General features: G+C 39.6%; 1 protein-coding gene across 4 annotated transcripts in view; it reads left to right on the top strand.

Moving 5' to 3' along the window:
* Window positions 1–847, top strand: part of ITGB8 (integrin subunit beta 8) — a 49,348-nt gene extending 48,501 nt beyond the window's left edge. For all 4 annotated transcript variants that reach the window (XM_021538268.3, XM_021538265.3, XM_021538267.2 and 1 more), the window contains 2 exons: window positions 376–501; window positions 738–847. In XM_021538268.3, coding sequence (XP_021393943.2) covers window positions 376–501; window positions 738–794 — 183 coding nt within the window. In that variant the 3' untranslated portion in view covers window positions 795–847. The remainder of the gene's footprint in view (window positions 1–375; window positions 502–737) is intronic.
* Window positions 848–14,060: the final 13,213 nt, after the last annotated feature.

The raw sequence follows: 14,060 nt of genomic DNA, 5'->3' as shown, positions 1-14,060 counted from the left end.
AGCATATAACTTGAGCCAGAGCTATAGGCCTCCATTTTGCCATTTAGCAGTAGATTGAAGCTTAGGTTTTGTTAACACTTAAGTCTCCCATAGCCAGTGATCCTGGCATCTGGCAGTGTTGCATATCCTGTGTGTTGTGAAATTATGGTAAGTGCTCTGTATAAAATCTTTCTTTCTCTGTTCTTTCCTTTCCCTTTCGTTCTGTAATCCAGTAACTAATTCATGCCTGTATACTTTTAAATATCCAGGTCATGACAGGGTTTTTGACACTGGCATTGTATTTAGCCAGTTTTTACCCACATATACAGTTGTTAGCAAGAGTATGACAGGACCTAAATGTGTCTCTAACATAACACAACTGCTATTTTCTTGCAGATGCCATTGCCAAGGAAAAGACTTGCTGCCCAGACTCTCCAAAGAGAAAAGAAACCTAAATTACAGCCTCTAAAGCTGGAGGAGGAAAGAGATCTTGATTTCAGCCACTTTTTTGACACCAGTCATGTAGGTGTATTCTCTTATAGAATTTCTCTGCCTGCATGATTCCTTTTGTGGTAGCTGTAGAATTTGATCCAATATTCAGAGAGACTAACATTAAGGAGTGTTGGCTTGAGTATCTGAATATGCCTCATGATAACCAAAAGATGATGATTAGAATTAACAATAAAAACTTTGTCAACAGACTGATTTTGACTAGTAAGGAGTTAATCTGACAAGTGGGTGGTTTCTTTTGCTTTCAGGTTCTGCAACAAAGACAAGATCCTTGGAAATGCATTCCTGCTAGCCTGGGTTTTTAACCAAGCAGTTTAATGTATTGTACAAAGTAAATAAAAATCTAGTTTTACAGAAACTCAGGTGGTGTGAAGCTGATTAGAACACAGGTGCTGTCAGTTCTTCTGGCTGCTCATCTTCTGTTTGGGAGTCTTGGAGCAGTCCAAGTTGGGTAGGACTGTACAGAATTCATATATATGCCAGTCGGATTTATTAGTACTCAAGAGGCCCCAACATTATCATCTGGTTCCTCATTCCAGGAAACTGTGGTGGGTGGCAGAAAGCAGAATTTTCCTTATTTTTTGCAAGCCATTCTGTCTCCTCAGCACAGAGCTTAGCATGGTCTCTGATTATTTTCTTGGCCTTGAACTTCATGATTCATGAAGGACAGTTACTGTTTAATAAAGATTATGTGCATGCAAGCAGATAAAACTAAATTATTAACCACAAAAGTATAATAATGCCAAGTTATGTCACATATGCTTATTGAAATCGGTACATGTGATGTATTTCTCTCAGCTCTGCAGCTTGCCAAGTCCCCCTTTTGGGGCTCTATGCCTCATCCTAAGCCTCTTGTTTATGCCTGAGCAATCTGGAGAGCCCAGGACCTGTTTCTGAGTGGTGTTCCCCTGCTCTCAAAACTGCTCACAGGAGAAGCCTTTCTCAGAAACCCCCTTCTGATTTTTTGGGCTTTGACCATAGCCGTACTGCAGGCATTCTGAAAGCATCACTGAGGCTGTAAGGTGTGTGGCCTGCTGAAGAGACTGGGGACAGGACAGTGGATGGGTTTTTCATAAAATTTTTGGACCCACTTTTGCCTTACTCTGCTCTAGACAAAGCAGGAATTTCAAAGATTTATACAACTTAACCATGGTGTTCTCTGGATTGTCCTTGTCTTCAGGAGTGTTTATGGGTGGCTTCTTTCCTTGAATCATTTTGCAGCTATACCCAGGCTCCTGTGGAAAAAAACCCACAACAGCTAAAATAAATACTTCCTGTCTTTCTCAGCTTCTTTTCTCCTCTTCTTGTGTATCTCTCTATATCTAAATTGAGCTCTACCTGTGTCTTTGAAAATTGCAGGCACAGGATCAGAGGGCTTCATTAGGAAACAGCTGATGAGGAAAGCTTTTTTACTTTTGGGCAGAAAAGAGCAAGTTAAAGTCTGTAGTGCAAAGCTAAACAGAGCATCTCTGAACTTGGTCAGGTGCAGTCCCATTCCCCTGCTCCTTTCCAGAGTTAAGAAGCTGGGCTTTTATCTTGGTGTACTACCCAGCTCACAAAAATTCTCCTGCTGTAAGCTTTAAATCACAGCTTCTGCAAGGTGTTTGCAACATGCAAAGTCCAGAGATATATTTCTCCTCTAGTATCCCCATTCTGATGACAGGTTTTTTTTTTCATTTATAAGCATTTCTTTCTGCATAACTTTCTGTGTGTGTCTGTCTGTATATTCATCCAAATTTACTTTTCCTCAGCATCAAGAAGTCCATCTCTGATTGCTAAGCAGCCTGTCAATCTATATGCAGGCATAGTCTCACACACCTTTTTTGTATATGCTTAAAATGGGATTCCTCCCCTAATTTCATTTGCATAGCAGGATCTTCCTTTTAGAATTCCTGTTTCTGTTAATGGCTAGCTGCTATCATGTTGAAGCTGTGACTTGAAGTGTTCCCTGGTGTCTTTATTTATTCTTTGTGCTTTTGTCCTTTTTGGCTGCTGCCTAGCACATTAAACCTAAAACACAGAAGACAGACGCAGCACCTTATCCAGGGATTTTTGGTTCACAAATAGGTCCTAATCACAATGTCAAAAATAATAAATTAATGTTTCTTTAGACAGTTTTTATCTCATGCCTTTGAAAGTAGAAGCTTTTTTCCTCATGCCTTTGATTTTTTTAAAGAAAGAATCATTTGGCCCAAAGAAGGAAAAGATAATGTGTCAGATCATTTTGCAAATCCAAAAAGTGTCATTCTCAGAAGGAAGATTTATTATTGTATGACAGACTGAAAGTATTTCATGCTGTCTAAAATAAAAACCAAGTAGATTAATTTCCAGACCCAAAATCAAACAAACTCTGCTTTCAACAGTTTTGTCCAAGGTTCACTTCTGTGAAATTGCTGGGCCCTTGTGGTTCAGTTGAAGACTGTGTTAGAAGTGAACATGCTGAGCAGCTTTAAATATCAAATACATAAGATCCACTTTGATATCAGATATATAGCAGTTTAGAAACATTAATGCAATATGTTATATTCCTTCTTTAAAAAAAAACCACAACCTTTTACAGAACTTGTTTGGTGATCCAAAACATAAGAAGATTTATTTATTGTCTTAGCTGGTGTTCTGTCTTGGATCACCAAGAATTTCTGCTAGCAAATATTGTGGAGTATTCTTATTTTTTCTATTTGTCCCCTTTTTATCCACCAAATAAAAAATAGGCCATTTGGACTTAAACTATCTGAAAATAATGCAATGCATCATTTACTGTAATTTCCTGTACTAACCAAGAACTTTGCTTGTCTAATTAGCTGGCTTTTTGTCAATTGTGTTATTGTACTCAGTAACTTTTTTTCCCTCCTTTTCATTTGTTTATTTTTTTTTTTAATTTATATGGGGAAGGAAAATTTAACAAATGTCTGTCAGCATCATTTGAAATATCTCAAAGAAAAGTATTACCCAGTCTAATTGTTATTATTTAAGTGATTTTATACATTTGGTGCCCTTATTCCTATGGAATTCAAGTGTTTTCACCTTGCCAAATTTTACTCACTTACTTGGTCAGTGCTTGGTTCCTGCTTCTTCCTTAGGTCAATGCAAGTGCTTGCCAGCAAAGTCTGCAATTGACCTTTGAACTAATGAAATAAGGGAATTACTATTCCTCAGCAAGCTTTGGCAAAGTGGACAGTATTGTAATTTTTATATGATTACAACACCTGGGCTATTGAAGTTTTATTGGATATAAAATGTATAGTCAATTTATACACAGCTGCCTTGAAGTCAGCAGGATAACATACCTGAAATTTCGCTAATTCTGAGGGTTATGATGTGAGGGACTGTCTTGAAGAACTTTCCTTTATTCAAGTATTTTTGAGCTCCCCCTTGGAATAATATTTTTAAATGCTTTATTTCCCCTGGTGCCTCCCAAGAGGTCATTAAAATAGGATTAATTTACAGTATTCACAAGAAAGAAGAATGATGCTGTGCCCTCCTTACCTTAGCATTATAGAATGACAAGCGCTCTCACAGCACCAGAACCATGTTCCAACAAGAGTCCTTACTTTTTATATCAGTACCCCATGAAAATAGCCAATTTTTTTTCAACCCTGGAGTCCATCTAGCATGGTGTATCTGTCTCCAGCAGTGGAGCCAAGCCATGGAAAGCATAAGCACACTCCAACTGTGTATTACTTCCATGAGGTCCCCTAGCCTCAAGTCATTTTTCAGCATTTCCTACATCTAATTCCTTTGGTAAATCAGTAACCCCCACTTTCAGGTATGTGCCATTGAGCTTACTTTAAAGAAAATAATATTTTAAAAAATTATAAAAATATAAAATTATAAAAATTATTTTCAAAAATAAAAATTTAAAGAGAGTCAGCCACCAAGTCTGGAACTGCTGCATGAAGAAGAGCTTCCTCTGGTTTTGAATGCAGCACTTGGAATGCAGGAGCTATAGGCAGCCAAGCAAACAGAGGGGACATTGAACTCCAGCCACTCTTCTCTGGAAAACTTGTCATGTGTCCCCAGGTCACCTTTCCCAGACTGTGAAGTCCAAGCATACAGTCATTTATACCAAAGCCTGTCCTTATCCTTGATCATCTTTGCAGCACTTTTCAGAGCCTCTCCCATCACTGACATTCTCCTTTCCTTCATTAAGGATGAAGTAGAGCCATTTTCAAAATTCAGAATGTACACAACCCACCTATTTACTAGAGAAATACTGATGTTTCATCCTTTTCATTTTATAATGCTTTCTAACATTTTTATTGCTTCATTTGATACAGAATTTTCTTTTTTTCCTCCTTAAGAAAGGTCTTATACTGAATTATAGCATACTTTTCTGTTTAGCTCTGAAACCATTGAATGAAGGAAAGATGATTCCTCACAGCTCTCTTGCATACAAGTGCTAGAAGTTCAGTTCCCTCTCAGCTCAAGAAGGATCTCTGTGTCTCTCCCTCTCTCTCTTTTCTCTCTCCTTCATAACTTCTGCTTTTTCAGTGCATAGCGTTATTCCTGGTGAAGCAGAAATCTCTGCAAGATATCTCCTCCAGTATTACAGCTCTGCCTTTCTATTTATGTCTCCAGTTCTGCACAGGTTATAGTAAAGGCTTCACAGAATGTTCTCACTAAAGTCCTGGTCTCCATCTTTTTTTTTCCAGCACGAAAATATTTTCCTCCAAATTTCCTACCTTCTCTCCTCAATGTGTGATTGATGGTTACCTAAATTCTACCCATGGCAACCCACTACCTCTGAGGTTAAACAGCTTTGCACTTTGTAGGAAAACTGTATGTTTGCCAATATTCCTATATATATGCCTATATGTCTGAACCTTGTGCTGTATCAGAGCATTTGGCTCCTCTTCCCTTCCTGCTGGACATCCTAATTCCAGAAGGGCATTTGCATTAAGAGAGGGTACATACAATCCAGTTAAGAGAAACCTATTACTGGACTCAAACTTTCTTTCACTTGCCGATATAACATTTCCAGTTATCTCATCTGCCAGCCTAGGTCTTGGCAGAAGTAAACAGATTTTTTAAGACAAAAAATATTCAGCAACTGCAATGTGTCCTCCATGAATGTCTCCATTAACCCACTTCCCTCTGGACCAGCTATCTGACTGACATCCATACACACATATGCTGGCTTGTCCACAGAGGCAATGCTTACATGACTCTCCCTCTCTCCCTGCAGGAAAGGTGCTTCTAGTGTTCTTCCTTCTTTTTGCCTTTTTGGACAGCTACAACATCTGTTCCCAAAGAAGTCTCTGTTGCCAGCTGCTCCTTTTACATTAACTTCCAATAGTGCCCTGGCAGCCAGGAGGGCCAAACATATCCTGGGGTGCATCAGGCACCAGGTGCAAGCATCACCAGCTTGGCAAGGGAGGGGACTGTCCCACTCTGCTCTGCACTGGGAGGCCTCACCTCGAGCCCTGGGTGCAGTTTTGGGCACCACAATATAATAACGGCATGAAGCTAGTAGAGTGTCCAAAGGAGGACCACAGGGATGAAGAAGGTTCTGGAGGAGAAGACATATGTGGAGCAGTTGAGGTCATTTGGTCTTTTCAGCCTGGAGGAAACTGAGGGGAAACTTCTTTGCAGCTACAACTTAATGAGGGGAACAGGAGGGGCAGGCATTGATGTCTTCTCTGTGGTGATCAGTAACAGGACCTGAGGAAATGTCCTGGAGTTGTTCAGGGATGTTTAGGTTGGATATTAGGAAAAGGTTGTTCACCCAGAGGGTGCTTGGGCACTGGAACAGGCTGCCCAGGGAAGTAATTACAACACCAAGTCTGTCTGAGTGCAAGACTTTGGAAAATGCTCTCAGGCACTTAATGTCCTGTGCAAGATGCATGTAAAATTAAAATGTTATATATGGGCCCTAAACAGTCCTGCTATAAATGATAGCAAACTAGATCATTTGGTAAGCAAGTTCTCCCTGAATTATAAGCTGAATTTTTAATTAGATAAGACTATGAATTGTATGCTGAATTTTTCATTAGATACAATTATGGCAATGGAAAGGATTGTTCCTTAGACAACGGTGAAAATGAGAGAGAAAACAAGAACTTATCTGAAAAAAGTTAAAACAAGGATTATCATATCCTCTACTATAATGACTATCATCTTAAATACAGTCTCTTGGGGGCATGGTAAATCACTACTTCACACCTAAGTTTCGTTCAAAGACTAAAGTTTTGAACTTCAACATTTTGGCAGAGATTCTGCTGATTTTTGGCACAGCACAGTCCCAAATGCGCCCCTACATTTGTTGAATCACAAGAAGCAAAAAATTAAAAAGAAGAAAAGACTACTGGGATAAATCTGAAAAGTAAGAGTCATCATGACCGAAATCTGTTAAGGTATTTTCCACAGGATGCTTCTCCACCTGGGGTGTGTATTTAGATAAGGGTAGACATCTTGACAGGCTGAAAGAAGGGACTGACAGGAGCCTTGTGACACTCAGCAAGGCAAATGCCAAATCCTGCACCTGGGACTGACTAACCCATTGCACCAATCTAGACAACAGTTTCCCTGTTGCAGGGACAGCTCTGCTGAGAAGGATCTGTGAAGCCTGGTGGTTTAAGCTGAATGTGTGACAGCAGAGAGTCCTGGCACCAAAGCACACCAACAGCACCATCTTGGGTTGTATTTATGGAATCATAGCAAAGGCAATGGTGGAAGAAATTGTCCCCATTTTACTTAGCACTAGGTAATACCACACCTAGATACTGCATCCACTTTTGGGTCTCAGTACAAGAAAGTAATTGGGGACTTTGAGCAAGTTCAGAGAAGTTCTGAGATGGTCAGGATTTCAACACTTGCCCAGTGAGAAGAGACCAAGGGCTATGGGCTTGTTCACCCTCAACAGGAGGTGGATCCAGGGCACCAAAGAGCAGCTTGCCAGTGCCTATGGCAACTGTTAGGTGATCAAGCAATGGAATCAGCTTCTTCACCAAGATTCATGGTAAGGTAATGGACAGAGGCTGGAATGGGAGTTTGAGACTGGATATTCTGAAGAATGTTCATTCTGAGGGTAATTAAGCATTCTAAGAGATTGCTCAGAGGAGCTGTGGGGTCTTTGTTCTTCAGTTTTTTAAGTCCAGATGAACAATGGCTTAAGTAAACTTTTCCAAGGCAGCATTGCTCTCCTTTGAACAAGAGGTTGGTCTAGAGACATCTCAAGGTCCATTCCAGTCTGGATAGGTCTATAAGTCTGTGAGATATGTGGAGCCTGGTTAACTCATAAGCACACATCATTGTTCCCCTCTGCTTCAAGAGACTTGCTCTGTGCAGGTGGTCAGTGGTACAGCTCACAACAGTTTGCTAAGGATCTGCTAGGAAGGAAAATCTACAATCATCACACTCCTTTACAAAGCAGACAGATACTCTTCACTGAAGAAAAAGGTATGTAAAGAAACTCAATTCAGTGACATTTATAGCATACATTGTCTTTGAATGTGTATTCTTAATCTGGCCATGGAAGAACCATAGTCTGCTCCAAGGCATATACAAATCCTTTTAGCTTCAGTGGGAATAGCATGCACATAGCTGAGGGCATGGCTTGGCCCATGGTCAATAGCCTCCTAAAAGAATTTTTTCCTACTTTTTTTTTTTCTTGCAGTATTCATCTTTTTCCTTTCCAAAGGTTCTGATGTCATTCCTGTTGCTGAAGTTATAGGGCTCAATTTAGTGGGAACATCTTTGAAGTTTAATTAGATTTCTTGAGAAAGACCATGGGTAATCTGAAATACAGATTCACAAAACTGCTTCAGGCTAAAAGTGTCATATTAGACAAAATATTATGCAACTGTTCTGCAATTCATGCTCTCTTCCCACTCATGAGTTGGGTTTGAAAAGCTTGTGAAATATATATGACATATCAGAGAAGTGCCAAATGTTCCTTGTATAGTCCATTCTTATATTTCCTATGGAAAATGTTCCTTCTCACAATCTTCTCTTTCCCACATTAAGATGAAATTTGTCCACTACACGAGGGTAATATCATCCATGTCCACAAAATTTCAAGGAAAGCCTCAGATGTCCACAACATCTGTTCTGACTGCAGCATCCAAGGTCAGGTACAGACTGCATCCATAGAGCTAGCAAGACAAAATATTATATAATACCCACAGCTACCATCTATACCCTTTTCCTAGAAATGCAGATTATACAGAATTATCCCCATATGAATATAAAAACTTGAAAGTTGAACATTATAGCTGTTCTGAACTAGTCCTCACCTTGTCCATCTGCTACAGTCTTTGCAGTGGGTGCAAAATAAGCAGGGCAGGGGCAGAGACCCAGGAGAGGAGGGCATGAGATTACACATGCACTCTCCAGTGATTTACTCAGGTGGTCCCTCACAAGGCACACTAGCAAGTACAGGAGAGTGGGGAGAGATACTGTATCCCACCATCTGGCATCTCAGCATTTCCCTCATGCCCAACAGGCAACTGCATCTGCTTGGCAGCACAGAAATTGGGCTACAGTAGAACAGCATCGTGTTCACACCTTCAGCACAGAAGATCCTGAAGTACATTTACAAACCCTAAGTTAAAATCTACTCTAAGTAACTTCATGTTGAAGCATTTCTGTCTTCAGTGGAATTGTGGCAGCAAAGCTGGTTTCAACTTGTCCAGACATGACTGTCTCCAAGGGCTGACCTGAAACAACACAGTCACCAAGCTCAACCTAAACCTGCTCCTCCTTTGGCCTCTTTGCAAGTACTCCTGGTAATGGGTCAATATATGATTCCTTGGGCAGAGTCTGCAAGGGCAAGACTAAGAGGTGACCAATGGCACACATCTTTGTCAACAGGTCATGGTGACAACAAACCACATGGTTCCAGTCCACGATACTTTCTTCTTTTAATGAATATGGGGAAGTTCCCAGAAGATAAGATCCCACATGGAGGTGGGATGATATTGCCTTAACCCCACTTTGAACAGACTTAATACATGGAGTTATTTAGACCTACTGGATCCTTAGGCAAAATCATTTGGTTTTTTGGTATCACTGAAGTAAGAATTTTGTGAATAGAAATCTTCCATTCTGTACATTCAGTGCTTATTTCTTATAAAAGAAATTAAAGCAATCATCAAGAGAACAGAGCACATATAACTTTACTGATGTTGCAAGCTACAAACAGCAAGAGATCCCTTTGTGTGAAATAAAACTTATATTTGGTTACAACCATCATTTTACAGCACATAGCTTTGAGATCTGATTCATTATGGCAGAACTCCAGTTTTATAAATGGCATTTAGAGTAACATTAGACTGATACCGAGATTACTGTCTTTTTAATATTTTAGTAGTTTGTTGTTCTTTAACTGTCAGAGTTATGTGTTGGAAAAGTAATTTATGTGTTGAGAAAGTAACAGCTGAATGTAATTTTCACAGCTGTGAGTACACTAAAAGGAGTGCCTACAGGTCTTGTACTGCTGCCTAAGGAAAGAAGTGTGACTATGGACTGAGAACTGAATATGTTATAAAACAGAAATTTGGGGCAATATATTTGGGATAATTAATATTTTTTGTCATGTGTAAATCTCTCATGTGAAGGCTCGCACACATGATAGCTTTGTGGGATATAAATATGGCATCCATAGAAGGTTCATGAATATTGGCATATTTGTGTCAGATTTTGCTCTGAAGATCACGCAAATGGAACATGACCACCTGGAAGAAGCCACTCAGGCCTACCCAGTCCAAAGCACAACTGGACCTCCCTGACCTGTCATGCTTTCCTCAACACTTTTTCTAGCAGCTGATTTATAAAACAGGAGAAGGTTGAGAGCAGTACAACAGAGCTGTGATGTGAGACTGTAGCTATCAGGGGCAAGCTCAAGAGAAACCCCATGGGAAAATCCCACCCAGTTCATGATTTGGGCCCTGCAAACAGTGCCCTGATTCTCACAGGCCCTCTGCCCACTGCAGCAGTCTCTTCTAATGTAACACACTCCTTTTTGCCCCTTCCTCATTTTAAGCAGTCTGAAGAAAAATAATTAGGATCCCTAACTCATATGCCTTCTATAGGAGAGCTGACTTGTATGTTACAGACTGGTGGTGTGCCAGGACTCCTCCTTACAGAAAAATTAGTTCTTGCTCTATGATCATGCTTTGGGTTTGTGTAGGAGTGTTTGGTAATATTAAGTACATGCTTTTTTCTGCTTCTTCCAGTGGTTTTAGGTCTCAGGAGTACTACTCCTTTCCCCCTTCAAGGGGATCCCTCCTCCACAGATGAACTGGTCAGCTATTCATACAAATACCATTTATTCTCTGGTTTTGAATTATGCCTATTAAAGAATTTGCTTTGCTGCGAGAGAGGCGTCCCTGGGATTTGGGACTGGCCACGTGCCATGGTTTCCACATGCAAAACCTTGGAGTTAGTCTCAGCCTTTCCATTGTGGCTTTGTGCTTTGACAGCCTTCATGGGTAATGTTACTTATTTATTTTCTTTTTTTTTTGATGTGTGTCTAAAACTAGGTATCTGATTGCACTTTTTCAGACTTTAAAACAAGTTTAAAAAGCATGAATTGTGGATATGATGAAAACTGGTTGTTCTCCATCTACAAGAAATCTCCACATCTTTCCCAATAATCCCAGCACACTCCTTCATGTCCCCATTTATTTGGTTGGCGGACAAAGGGTGGAAACAGTGCATATGCCCATGGGCAGGTTGGTGTGCCAATAGGCCAGGAACAGCCAACCTTTGGAAAGGGTAGAGGAACACAGTTCTTCCCGTATCTTGTGTCCCCAAGTACCATTTTATTCAAACACCGAACTGGAAGAAAATTTTACATTTAAGAGCTGTAGGCTGATTTAATCTTTCAGAAGATATGAATGGCAAGTGGCCAATTGAAAATTAAGTGATCGTGCAAATCTCTCTTTCTCCTGCTTTTATTTTTTATTATTGTTTTTTAGGAAACCACAAGAGTTAAATCAGCAGTTCTTAAGCTTTTTTCCCTGTGGTTGATTTGGGCAAACAATGGTGCCCACCCACTTTGCAGTTCTTTCTTGCTGTGTTTATATTTCCTCATGAGAAACCAGCCAAAATCACTGCTGAAGATGGAGTTGGGAAGGAGAGGTCCCATAAGAGCAAGAGGCTGCCAGTAAACTCTATCAAAAGGATGCTGGTGCTGCTGTTGCTGCGTATCATTGCTGTACTTCCAAGGTTGAATATCAGTCTTACATGATTGTTTTTTCTTGAAATACTATTTGGATAAATAGGAACATATCCCACAGGAGGTAAAATTCATATGTCATAGCCTTCTATGTTATGAATTATTGACATCTTCTCACTTTTCCTCCGGGGAGGAAAAAAGGTGTGGATCCAAAGAATGTCAGCAAGAAAAAGCATTAAGAATTTCAGTACACTTGACACCATGAAACAGGCCTTGAAATAGTAAAACCTCTTTATAAGGGTCCAAAAAGATCAATGGGAAAATTAGGGACATTTCCAAAACTTCAGTGTTTAGGCCTGTTAATTATAGTTTATTTTAAAACAATAAGTTTTTTATCAGGAAGCCCATTTTCATGTGATAGACCTTTATACTTTACATTTTCAACCATTTTGCCTTTTTTTTTCTTTTATTCACAAATTTGATGACACTGGAGCTGCATAAACAGCATAAAAAGCAAAGCCCAGTACTGGGAAAATTGCTCATATAGTTGTTTTAGTTGGTTGATCTGTTAAAGTAGTGGTGTTAACAGAACATCTTAAATTACACAGTAATAATCTATACTTCCTACTTAGAGTATGATGGTTTTCCAATTTGTATTATTACACTGTAAATAACTCCCTTGCATCTGGGTTGATTTGTTTATTCAATTAAATCTGAAGGAAAAACAACCCAGTTTTGCAACAGTTAAATAAAGCAATTGTGCCATCCAGTGGCTAGCTAGGTTAACTCATGTCTTCTTCTTCCACATAATCATTTGGTGTTTCTTTTTTATTACTCAAAATAATATGTAATTCTTGTAACATGCAATGTTCCATGGCTGCATCCCATTTATATATGTAATAGAATTTTAATTCTATTCAAACTTCTTTTTTCTACACTATTTAAACTCAAGGCCTAAAAGAAAAATAAGATGTGCCACATATTCTTATGGATCAGTTAGAGATAAGTTAGTTTATTACACACCCTATTATCAAATATCATGGACTATTGACAACAATGAGCAAATAAAAACATAGCAATTATCTACTGTGGTCAAGCAAATAAAAACATAGCAATTATCTACTGTGGTCAAGCATCAGGGCAGAACCTTTAATGAGGTGTTCCAATGTAATTTTTTGTAATAACAGCTGTGACTGAGTTTATAAATTTGTTCATGAAACATCTCTCTGACTGGAAAAATAGTCAGAGATGGCAGACAAAATGACAAAATAATCCTATGTTATGATTACATTCTTAAATGTCACACTCATCTCTTGAAGATAATTTCTAAGGCAGTTCTCTGGAGCCTCATGTGATATCTGGGCCTTGTTGCTTGAGTACTGAGTAGATTAGGAAATGTGGCCACAAGTCACACTTGAAAACATGTCATCATTTCCAAACCAAAATCCGCTTTGATCACTTCCAAGGAAGAAGAATTTCCTTAATTACAACATTTTGCTGGGGATCCACAAGCCTGTTTTGGGGAAAGTTTCATTGCGCAAATTAACTAATGGCAACCACGTGAAACCTGCAGTTTGGACAAACACAGCACTGTGTGCATGGGTGTGGAGGACCAGGCATAAGCATGTAGGTGTATTTTGTCCCAAATATTCTGGCTGTTGTGACAGGAAAGTTGTGATCAGAACAGAGGGTACCACAGAGGTGGGGCAGCATGTTGTTGAGCCAACTTCTTTTTCCATCTTGACACTCACTCCTACACTCCCCTGACTCCCTTTCTGGAGAACTCAGAAGGACTGACTGCGCAAATGCAAACAATATGGCTGAGTATGTGTGATGAAATGGGAGGAAAAATAAGTTTTACATGAGAGGCTTGCACCAGAAAAGCTACGAAAGGAAGTGCATCAGTCCCTCTCACTCTTTCTCTTTTTCCTCTTTTTGTTTAATCTCACTACTCCAGATCCAGACTATCCACATTGCAGGACTGTCGCAGGATCTAAGGATTGATGATCTTCTTGCTTCTCTTTCTCTTTTCCACCTTTATTTCTCTCCCCTCTTGCTTTGTCTTGTCAAAGTTCAACTATCATATTCTACCCTGTACACTGCACTCAAGCTTGCTGCGGAAGTCGGGAGCTATTTGAAGTGTGTTGTAGGGCTCGATAGAAAACACTAATGACACTAAAGAGTGGGCTAGTTGCCAGAGCTATGACAATTAAACAGTAAAGCTGAAGAGAGTTCCCTGAGAAGTGGATTGGTGTCTTTGTTCAGCCTAATGGGAATTTATAACAAACATTGTTCTCCCTATCAAGTTGGTTGTGACAGTGGGAAAGAAAAAAATAAGCAGCTGCTCACTGGAGGCAAAATGCAAACAAAGAATCTCAAACATGTATGGTGCTACACATAGTGCAATATTTTGGAAGAGAAACAGATTCTGATGGACTATTCTGGTTTCTTT

The sequence above is a fragment of the Lonchura striata genome, chromosome 1 (genome assembly GCF_046129695.1).
Source record: "Lonchura striata isolate bLonStr1 chromosome 1, bLonStr1.mat, whole genome shotgun sequence".
Classification (NCBI taxonomy): domain Eukaryota; kingdom Metazoa; phylum Chordata; class Aves; order Passeriformes; family Estrildidae; genus Lonchura; species Lonchura striata.
This window is presented reverse-complemented; position numbering and strand designations above follow the sequence as displayed.